Raw genomic sequence first — 11,810 nt, forward strand, 5'->3', positions numbered from 1 at the left:
AGAGAGATTCCGAACGTTGAGAGTCTTGAGACTTGAGATCCGAACGTTGAGAGTGAGAGTGATATTTGTGAGTCTGTGACTTTGTGAGAGACTGAGAGATAGAGAGAGAATCAGAGATGTTGTAGTCTGCTAGGGCAACATCTCTTTCCCTTTTATAGGAACCCTATGATCATGTGCGTGCACAACACCAGTAATCCATATGCACCAATAATGAAAAAATCTCGTAAAGTTGTACGATGCATCACTCGAGGGCCGCTTGAGCTATTTTTGAAAAATCGAAACTGTCTAGATTTTACGTTGGAGGGATTATATCATTCATGCCAAGAATTAATTAAATTTATTATCGTTATGTGCTTGATCGTACATAACAAAATTTTTGATAATAATTAAGTTACGTCCCGATGAAGGAGCTTTTAAAACCCGATAGACCCAAAAATTGGCGAGAGTCATTAAAACACAGAGAATAAAAAAATGAACGGTATGGATTGGCATAGTTGTTTTGTGATCATGTGGCCAACGTACATTAGACTATAGTAGAATACTTTGGTTCATAACCAATTAAGTTCAATGTATAGACTTGAAAGGTAGCTACAGACTTTTTTTTCCGAATGTTCGATCTAAACCATTACGATTTAACGTCTTATCAAATTTATCATTCTCACCTGAATAGGTGATAATCGAATGTCGGATACCACATGATCGGAACACATTCGGTGCTTCCGAAGGCATTAAAATCCTATAATGCACTACTTGAGGGCTGCCTAAGCTATTTTTTTAAAATCGGAACCATCTAACTTTTATATGGGAGGGATTAGATCATTTCATGCCAATAATCAAGTAAAATACTTATCGCTACATACTTGATCGGACGTAAAAAAAAAATTCAATCAAACAATGAATCAGCGTGCCGATGAAAGAACTTTCAAAATCTGACGCACGAAAAAACTGGATCCCATGATTAAAACGCTAAGCACAATAAAATGAACGCATTGAATGGTATCGATTGTCGTGATTGCGTTGCGATTGTGTGGCTACTGCTTGATAGTCTCGTTTTTATATAATAGAGCTATATATTATATACTAAATTTTCAATTCTATAACACAAGTTAATTGGTGGCATGGTGGTTTGTTTGTGTATGAAAGAACCTAGAGACTTAGGTTCAAGTCTTAGTCCAGCTAATCTCTTTTGTTTTGTTTTTTCTCCTTATTTCTACTATGTATTTTTTTTTCTTATTTTTTGTTTGAGATTTTTTTTCTTATTTCCCGATAAATCTGATTATGAGGTAAATAATATACGACTCTTGCACATTTCCTTTTGTATTAAATTACTCTTGAACCATAAGTATTTTGATAAGTTTTTTTAATTTTACTTGTTATCTTGTAATGTTAAATTTACAAACCAATGGTCCAATTGTCCAAAAGCCTATTCACTGAATCACTAACAAAAACAAAAGAAATTTTTTTTACCAAATAAAATTTGATAATTTTTTTAAAATTAAATTAAAGGTAAACAAATATTTTTTACCAAATAGAAATTGTTTACATTTTTAAAATTTAAAAAAATGCCATTTGGTTCTCTCTTTTTTTTTTTCGTGCCTCGTGCCGTGCCCTTCCGTGCCCATGTCGTGCCATGCCGTGCTCGTGCCCGGCTAGAACCGTGCCGTGCCGTGCCGTTCCTGTCCACTTTTCGTGCCCGTGCTCGTGTCGTGCCCGTCTACGACCGTGTCGTGCCGTGCCGTGCCAAGCTAACTTTCGTGCCGTGCCCGTGCCGTGCCGCCCACTTCCGTGCCCATGCCGTGCCCCCAGGCCCACTAAGACCGTGCCGTGTCGTGCCGTGCCAGGCCAAGACCGTGCCTGTGACGTGCCGTGCCGTGCCGTGCCCGTGCCGGCACGGCCCATTTGACACCTCTAATCAGATTGATGTGTCTGTCCTCCCAAAGTAAATCTGCCGACTGCGCATGAGAGTATAAGCCCGAAGCAAAAGCTGAGGCAAAACATACAAATTTTAGCACAATGAACTTGCAAAATTATTACAAGGTATATGCATGACACAGCTAATCATTAGCCAAATTCCAAGTTGAAACTAACCTACTAAATCAGTTTGAAATTGAACATAATAAATAGATATTAGGAGCAAAAGAACATAACAACCAGAAAAGAAAAGAAAGGAAAAGAAGAGGAAAGAAAAGAGGAGAAACAGATATATATAGAAAAGAAAACCAAACAGGTACGTAGATACGCGTATCACACAATGAAATTCCATATACAAAGGAGCCGATCCAGTTGGTCATTGTGGGAGATTAGTCAAAGACATTATCCTACATCTAACATCTGTGCAAATATTTTTCACGAGGATAGGCACAGCACTTCTAGTGCTTTCCTAGCATTTCGCTCAATTAATCCATGCATGGTAAAGTGTAGTTGTGAAGGCTGATTTGGTAATCGTGACGCTCAAAGATTTACCTCTCAAAGCTCACACAGATGCAACTAAGTTAGATAAAGTTTGAGGATGCCACCTGACATTGGACTTGGAGGAAATGGTTTCCCAGATTTCCCTCGTAAAGGAGCAGTTAAAGAATAAGTGATCATGATCCTCACTACCTGAGCAAAAACTGCAACAAGAGATTTCCTTGATACCATACAGGACAAGCCTATCCTCAGTGTTTAGTTTATTTTGAATTTCCAACCATTTGGTCAAACTAAATCTGGGATATGGTACGGAAACCACACCACATGATGCCAAGTGATCTTAGGAAGTGGTCCCTCAAGTGATTCCAGAGCGAGGAGATCGATAGTGAAATGCCCATTAAGTGTGGAGCCCAATAGCACCTATCTAACTGATTAGACAACGATGGAAGAGAATTCTGTACTTCATTTAATACGGAAAACCTCCAACGATTGGAGCGGATGACAGAGGACACTAGTATTATTCTCTAAAAGACCTGAGTTATAGATAGTAACTACCTTAAAAGCAGCTAAGCATTACAAGAGCAACCAATGGAAAGGGGGGGCTCTCTCCCCATTGACTTCAAACAAATGATACAAAATAGTTGGGCGGAATCTCCAGCCAAAAAGTCCATCGTTTAACGCCTACATACCACCTGTTTGATTGCTTCCATACATTCTCTCTATATATATATCTATCTCTCTCCACATATGTCTGTCAAATCAGACTTGTTCTACAGAGAGAGAGAGAGAGAGAGAGAGAGAGAGAGAGAGAGATGGCAGCCATTGCTGGTGGTACTGGTTGTTCTGCTGGGTTGGTGTTCAAGAACAAAGAATCATCATGTAGCAATGGAGTTTCTGTGTTACAATTCAATGGGATTAGAGCGGTGGAAAACAAGCAAGTGGGTTCATCTGGGTTTAAGCCAAATGGGTTCATTTCAACTTCAGGTTTTAGTTCGATCATCCTTTGACTTTGCAGTTTTGATGTACTCGAATGCTCTATTTATGTACTTGAATACTACTCCCTCCGTCCCATAATGTTTATCCGGTCCGCAAAATAATAACATAAAAATACAATTTTTGTAAGAAAAATTAAAAGTTTTTTAAACAATTTACTAGATATCGATGAGTTCTTTTAATTTATGAAAAAAATTAAATTTTTCTTGAAAGAAATAAATTATTTTTTAGTCTCCGTTTTGCAGACAAGACAAATAATTTGGGACGGAAGGAGTATATCAGTTGAGACAGTGGCGGAGCCAGGTTTCAACATTCGAGGTGCGCTCATATTTATTACTATTATAATATGAAAACCATATACACATGTTTTGGATTACCGATTCGTAATACTCGAAAATATCCATTTTTAAAGGTTAATCAGTCACCAAATTATTAACTATCCCCAAAATATAGAGGAAATTAAATAGGCATCCTAAATAGAAGACTTATTTAGGTGCTCATCCATAGGAGTTTGAATTCTTATGTTCACATCCTCAAAATGTATTCTTGGCCCATTATACTCCTAGTGTGTGTATATATATAGCTATTTATTTATAAATATTTTATACCCATTAGTATTATGTTCCCACGATTACAGGGATTGGGTAATCCCAATTGAAGCAAATCTGCCCCTATTTTCAGGTTTCTCTCGCCCATAAAACTCTCTCTCTGGAACCAAATTTTATGCCCACCGCTTCTCTCTCCTCCCTTCGAACAACCTCTCTTACTCTTTCTCTCTCTCTCTCCATGGACAACAAAATCAACCAAGATTGCATCGGTGATGGTTTGGTTGCTGAAGAAGAACAAAATCAGCGGTGGTATTCCTACGATCCTAGCCCTGTCCAAGCCATACTACTCAAGAAATTGTCGCCAAATATTCTGGTGACATCCGATCGGTTTTTTCATTCCTCCGAGTGAAGTCTATTCTTGTATTTGTCATCCCGATTACCCGACCTATTTTTTGGCTCCAAATTTGACCGTGTAAAGTACTACTCATCCAAAAATCTTGGTGGGGTTTACTCTCTATTTTTTTATATTTATTCCTTACCTAAATTCCTTGTGCTATATGTTATTTTTCATAATCTGTATGGAAGATCGCTCGGTCATATTTTTTAAATTTCATCATGACTTTAAAAGTTTATTATGCGATACAAGTTATTATCTTTTTTTGGTTTGTTTGAGTTTAATGGTAGATTGGTACAATTTTTTTGTCGACAGTGCATATAAAAAGGGATTGTTTGAGTTTCCATGCAACATTCTTTTATTCTGAATGGGCAGTAATGGTTTTAACAATTTTTTCATGTTTGTAATATTGATCATGTTCGGGATAGCTTAGTTTTTAATTAAATTGAACTTGTTTTTGTAATGTACGTAGGTAACAAACTTATCATGTTTGTCGAAATGTTCACATATTGTCATGTTTTTATTTGATCATGTTTTGTTCATCTATCTCGATCGAAACTTACACTTCTCGAAACTTGTCATGTTTTCCAACCTTGTCATGTTTTTAATTGATCTTGTTTTGTTCATCTACCTCGATCAAGTTTTGATCATATTTTTACACATTCGTTTTTGTAAGAGTCATGTTTTCTTTTTAGATTTTAGGAGAATGAAAATATGAAAGAGAAGATTGGGGGAAATTCAAAAGATTAGGTGAGAGAAATGTTTGAAAGAGGAGAGAGAATTGAGATAATTAGAAAAAAGAAAATAGAAAGATTTGAAAATTTAGGAGAAAGAAAGGGTAGTTTAGGATTTAATTGAATTTGAGGATGGAAAGATAAGTATTTAAACACATTAGGATGAACACCTAAATAAGTAGGGTAAAAAGGATTGCTAATTAAGTTCCCCAAAAATATACGTGTTCTATTAGTAAGTATCCATAATTACCTGAAAAGATATGAATCTGGGGACCTGTACTGCTGGATTCACTACAGCGGTGTAGGGTGGACCAAAACGTTACCGCTTTGTGCTACCTTTTGCTCTTACACTATCGATGGTTGTGAGGTTAGGGGCCCATTTCAGTGTCTCACACAATTGACTTGAGCCGTTTAATAGTTTTAAAGTAATTATTTGAGTGTTCCATAAAAAACTTAGCTCAACCGGATAATTGCAAGTGCTTATCTAATCTTTCAATTTTCATTCAAAATTTAGAATCAATGAACTTAGAAATAAAAGTTAGACAACTGTGTGCCAAGTATCTCTTTGATTTAAACCGCAAATATTGTTGGCCTTGTTGAGAAAAGCAATAATAAAAAAATCATTTTTATCGGACATCGATAGGTATCTAAATGCAAAGATTATTTTAAAAATATACACAATTTTGATACCTATCAATGTCTGATCAAATATGCGTGAGTCTTGCTTGTTAGGCTTATCGATCATGGGCATTCCGATAGGCATGAGTCTTGCTTGTCAGGCTTATCGATCATGGACGTTTTAAACTTATCCGGCCTCCACCAAGATCAGGGCGTGCCTTCACTATCGCTTTGGCCACCAAAGGACCAAATTGTTCCAAGTAGTGGGCATGGTATAGCACTAGCAGGTCTGCATCAAGATCTCTGTTACTCTTCATCCAACAGTAATCCTGTGTTTATCAAAAATATTTCTCTTTTTCTCATAGTGGGGGTAAATAACAAAAGAATCCCTCTATTTCTAGTGATGCCGTTATGCCCACAAGAGCTTCAAATTGTGTGTTTTTTTTATCGACAAAAGTAACATTTTAGTAAAGAAAACTTGACAAAAGGTACATGCATCAAGTCAGGGGGAGGGGAGGGGAATTCAACCAAAGGTTGAATACAGAAACAAAACACCCAAAACAAATTGAAACCCGACAACATTTAAGCTCAACAGCCCAAAACCACGTCTGTCAGCAGGTGGGAATGGAAAGGAGCTAAGTTGTGTTTATCAATGTTGTTATGCTGTCATGCCCAAAGGAGTTTCTTATAGCCTTCTCCCTGCCACCTGATAACAAACTCGTGAGTTATTATGTGTTGATCGCAGATTGTAAGTCTGAAGAGCTTCTTAGAGCCTTCTCCATGCACTTGTAAATGTCCCTAAAATTAACACACTAGGCAATGCTAAATTAAAAAACTAGTCCAAGGTCTGCTATTTGGATCAAGGACTGATCCGCTAACATTTTTTTGCAAGGCTTAGGGTCCATTATTTGATAATTTCTAAAGTGTGAGGTCCACTCTTTATTTGTTATAGGACAAAAAAAATACCCTCACATAAATTATCCCACCACATCATCACTGGAAAGTTTGCTGGAAATTTAGTCAGGCCGGAAGTTTGTCGAAAAATTGGTCAGCGCCGAAAAAGTCACCGGCACCGGAGGTCCGCCAGAAAATTCGCCAGCCATGGTGACCGAAGATGGGAAAGAAGATGTTGACCTACAAAAATGTTGACTATGTAATAAAAATAAATAAAGTTCAACAGATTTGGACAATCATTATTTGTTGATTTTATTGGCATAATATAGAGTCCAGATTTCCCTACATAACCATATATGTCTATGTTGTTGGCATGATACGGGGAACAAATTTGTACAAATAGTATTATCTGTTGATGTTATTGGCATAATACAGAATTCAAATTTTCAAGATAACCATATATGTCTGTGTTGTTGGCAAAATATAGATAACAAAATTTGGACAGGTAGCATTATATGATATTATTGGCATAACACCGAGTCCAAATTTCCAAAGATAACGAAATCTGTCTATATTATCACCATTATTATATTATTTAATTTTATATCAAATAGAGCAATTAATTGGTCAACATCTCATTCTCAATCGTTCAAACATCTTCTTTCCCACCGGTCACCATATTTGGTCATCATCTCCGGTGCTGGTCTCCAGCGACCAACTTTGGTGCCGGCGCCAACAACTTTTCCAGCTCCGAGCAATTTTCCGGCAAATTTTCCGGCACCGTCCACTTTTCTGGCCAACTTTCCGGTAATGATGTGGCAGGGGGGTATATAATTTTTATTTTAATGTAAAGGTATTTTTGTCAAGGTGGACCTACTGGGTTTCAAAATAGTTGGGTGAACCCAATAAGTTTCAAAATATGAATAATGGACTAGAGAGTAAATATAAATTGACAGACAGACTCTATGGCTTTGTTACTCTATAGAACAAATAGTTGAGATCCGAACTTTTAGATGTCTGTTAGTACTCCGTGATGTAAAATTAAGCACTCCCCAATCCTCACGAAATTTATGCAGCTTATAAATGAATCTTGACCTCTGTTTAAGAGCAAGTTCCATTATTGTCGTGTCTATTTTATTTCAATCTTGTCCAACATTTACCATTTGTTGTCATCCTAATTACTGATGATCTTCATTGAAGGTACCTGTAGGTTTTAGAATGTCATTCTCTGATAATGCATCTAGTAAAGTAGCTACGCACGCTTCTTGTGAAGCAATTAAGCATAAAAGGAGATAAATTCAAAATTTCCTGTGAACTTCTATGGTTCGAGATGCCATGTTATAATTCAAATACAACTTTCACGCTCTCAGGCTCGAAGTTCAGAAGAATCAAGGCCATCTCCTCTCCTACTGTTTCGGCTCCCAAACGAGAAACGGATCCCAAGAAAAGGATTGTCATAACTGGAATGGGCATTGTTTCAGTTTTCGGAAATGACATCGATACGTTTTACAACAAACTTCTAGAGGGAGAGAGTGGTATCACCCCTATCGACAGGTTTGATGCGACGGCATTCTCTGTTCGGATTGCTGGTCAGATTCACAATTTCTCCTGCGAAGGCTACATCAATGGAAAGAATGATCGCCGACTTGATGACTGCTGGAGGTACTGTTTAGTCGCTGGCAAGAAAGCTCTTGTTGATGCCAAGCTTGGTCCGGAAGTCCTTGAAACTGTAAATCCCAATCCAAATACTTCACACAATGTCATTCAACTATAACGAGTTCAGATACACTTAAGGCCGTGTTTGGTTCGCTGAAATGATTTCGAGAAGGAATGGGATGGTGATTCCTTGGCCTTCCACTGGAATAGTCATTCACCTAGAATGTTAAATGATGATCCCTTTTCTAATGCACCTTCTATCATTTTTTAGCGAACCAAACATTTGAAATGCTAAGGAAGGGCATGGTCATTCCATTCCAACTTGATCAATTCAGGTTAACCAAGCACTGCCTAAGTTTCTCACCTCTGTGTTGCAGATGGACAAATTAAAAATAGGAGTTCTTGTGGGATCAAGCCTGGGAGGCTTGACGGCATTCAGCTCTGGAGTCGAGGCCCTTATCCAAAGCGGACATAAAAAGATGTCTCCATTTCTCGTACCTTATACCATCACCAACATGGGTTCGGCATTGTTAGCTATAGATACCGGCTTAATGGGACCCAGTTACTGCATTTCAACAGCTTGTGCAACTGCAAACCACTGCTTTTTTGCAGCTGCAGGCCACATTAGAAGAGGTGAAGCTAATATCATGGTAGCTGGTGCGACGGAGGCTGCAGTCACCCCTGTTGGGGTTGGTGGATTTATTGCTTGCCGGGCTTTGTCTCAGAGGAACAGCGAACCCCACAAAGCTTCAAGGCCATGGGATAAAGAACGTGATGGCTTTGTCCTTGGAGAAGGCTCTGGTGTGCTGGTAATCATCAGACCCTGTCATTTGATTTTAAGTGACACAAGAGCTTAGACTTGGCAGCAGAGTGAACCACGATGGGTTACCTTAATTAGTTCAAAGTGTTTGGTTAGTTGGAATAATTTTGGGAACGAATAGAAATCACTACTTAGCCACCTAATGGTATGAGTCATATGACTATGGTGTCCTACTACGTACTATGAAGCACCGACACTCCTAAAGGCCAGCGTGTCCCCATGTCCGACACAAGAACACGCAGGGGACACGGCAAAATACATATGGGACACACCACGTGGGGCATCCAATATATTTAATTCATGATTTTAGGGGGATACGGCGGGGACACGTATGGGACACGGTAGGGGGTTAAATATTGAATTTTTTTAAAATTTTTGGGGGATTAATGTGTATTACTTCAAATATTATGAGTTGAAAGTGGAAAATGATGTATATAGATGCTTATTCATTTATATTGAAGCTTCATGATTATTCATCTAACTATGTGTCCACTTGTATAAAATATATATTAATTATTTATTTAATTTTGTCGTATCCCCTGCCGTGTCCGTGCTACATAGACTAGATATACTGAACACTCAACAATTGAATGAGAATACGGGATCCTACTCTATTAGTTGGACATTCTACTAGCAAGCGCATTTTGTCATTCAATATTTATCATGAACGGTGTACGGAACTCGTTAGGAATGAAATTGCCCAAGGCACTATGTACACATTAGTTATCCAAGAAAATAAAAGGAACATAATAAGAAATTTGAATATTTTTGTGCAGTGTATCTCTGTGTCCTTGAGATGAAAACTAGATGAATGCATTTAACAGAGTATAACCATTCACCTGGATTTGTCAATGATGATTCCATTTGTGTTATATCCAACCACGTTTTTGGCAAATCAAACGATAAAATGGCCATTTCAAAGGAACAGTCGTCATTCTGGTGAACGTAACGCTGCCTTAGAGGTTATGATCCATCATCTTTAGTGACAATATTGCATCTCAAATGCCTACGAGTATTTATTTTGCTTGGAAAAAGATAATGGAGAGCTTAGAACACGCAACGAAAAGGGGAGCCAATATAATTGCAGAGTACTTGGGAGGTGCCGTCACATGTGATGCTTATCACATGACTGATCCTCGGAAAGACGGCCTAGGAGTTTCATCTTGTGTAAGAAGGGCTTTGGAAGAAGCTGGAGTTTCCCCTGAGGAGGTAAAAGCGCCGCTCTACCGACACGTATTTCTCAGTGCAATGTCACATATAGTTGATTCTGATGCAAACATTATGAATTCCATAACTCGCAGGTGAACTATGTGAATGCTCACGCAACGTCAACTCCCGCTGGGGATTTGGCAGAGGTTAATGCTCTCAAGAAAGTCTTTAAGTACACGTCTGAGATGAAAATGAATGGGACCAAGGTAAGAAACCTAAATTCATTTCTGCATACATACCTCTTGTTATTCTGCATTGTTTGCACAGGAAAATTCATGCTCTATTCTGCATACATACCTCTTGTTATTCTGCATTGTTTGCACAAGAAAATTCATGCTCTATTCTGCATACATACCTCTTGTTATTCTCCATTGTGATTGAATGTTGAACTAAATTTTATGAGTTGGAATCTTTGTTAACACATGAGCATGACAAACTTAACCAAACTGATACTAGAAAGTCACGGCTGACTAGTTTGATTTCCTCGCTTTGTTGCTTCCAGTCCATGATCGGGCACGCGGGTGGAGCTGCAGGTGGATTGGAAGCCATTGCAACCATAAAAGCAATCAACACTGGCTGGCTGCATCCAACCATTAACCAATGTGTACTGCACCGAAAGCCCATTCCTCCAATTTCTCCAATTATGCTAAATTTTATGATGCACTTCATGTCCTTACGGTTCTCTAATTTTGCAGAACTTGGAGTCTGATGTCACGATCGACACTGTTCCAAACGTGAAGAAAGAGCATGAAGTCTATGTTGGTACGCGTTTTAGTCCATCTTTCCTGAAATTATGAAACCGCAAAAGCGTAATGCTTAATCCACACATGCAGTTTACTAGTTAAGTGCTTTTCTTACATGTTTTTGCTTTGTTGGCAGTGAAGAAAATACATCTTTCGCGACCTATATATACTGATCAAACATTTGAACATTTTTTTATCCAAATTCCACATATTCCAACATGTCAACATTCACTCATCGAATTTGCCTATTTCGTGCAGCTATCTCCAACTCATTTGGCTTTGGTGGGCATAATGCAGTGGTTGTTTTCGCTCCATTCAAGCCCTAGATGAAGCTTAATCGAAGTAGCCTATCTCCTCACCTTATTCAAACTCGGGCACATTATGTGGGACCCACTTCATGTGAGACGAATGTGTCTAAATCTGTATTCGATAAGTGTGCTATGTTCTTTTCTCTCAAAAACTTGTAATCGTCTCAGACTAGCTCTTTTTATGTGAAAAGCCTCTACACAACACTACCATAATGTTGGAGAGACATGATTAAGTGCCTCTTATTTTGCCAGACATAAAGTGTTCTTCCCGCCTAATTCCTCTAAATTGGCTTTCTCCGTACCCTTTTTTTTAACTAATCAATCGCAATCATATCATTGCGTAAAGGCCGACGGCACTTATAAAGAAATCCACCCACATAATCTGTAGACATACATATTATGAGCTTTTCAATAAATAAAAAAAGGCAAATCCATGACGTCATTTCTTTAGTCGATCTCAAATCCTATTCGAGAAGTGTTCAAT

General features: G+C 38.2%; 1 protein-coding gene across 1 annotated transcript; it reads left to right on the forward strand.

Moving 5' to 3' along the window:
• Positions 1-3,155: 3,155 nt before the first annotated feature.
• LOC131317936 (3-oxoacyl-[acyl-carrier-protein] synthase I, chloroplastic-like) lies at positions 3,156-11,600 on the forward strand. Its single transcript, XM_058347639.1, has 8 exons — positions 3,156-3,393; positions 7,961-8,319; positions 8,624-9,055; positions 10,102-10,275; positions 10,368-10,481; positions 10,778-10,879; positions 10,971-11,037; positions 11,277-11,600. The coding sequence occupies exons 1-8, from the start codon at positions 3,222-3,224 to the stop codon at positions 11,342-11,344; spliced, it is 1,488 nt and encodes a 495-aa protein (XP_058203622.1). The 5' UTR covers positions 3,156-3,221; the 3' UTR covers positions 11,345-11,600.
• Positions 11,601-11,810: the final 210 nt, after the last annotated feature.

This window comes from Rhododendron vialii, chromosome 2a (genome assembly GCF_030253575.1).
Source record: "Rhododendron vialii isolate Sample 1 chromosome 2a, ASM3025357v1".
NCBI classification, from domain to species: Eukaryota; Viridiplantae; Streptophyta; class Magnoliopsida; order Ericales; family Ericaceae; genus Rhododendron; species Rhododendron vialii.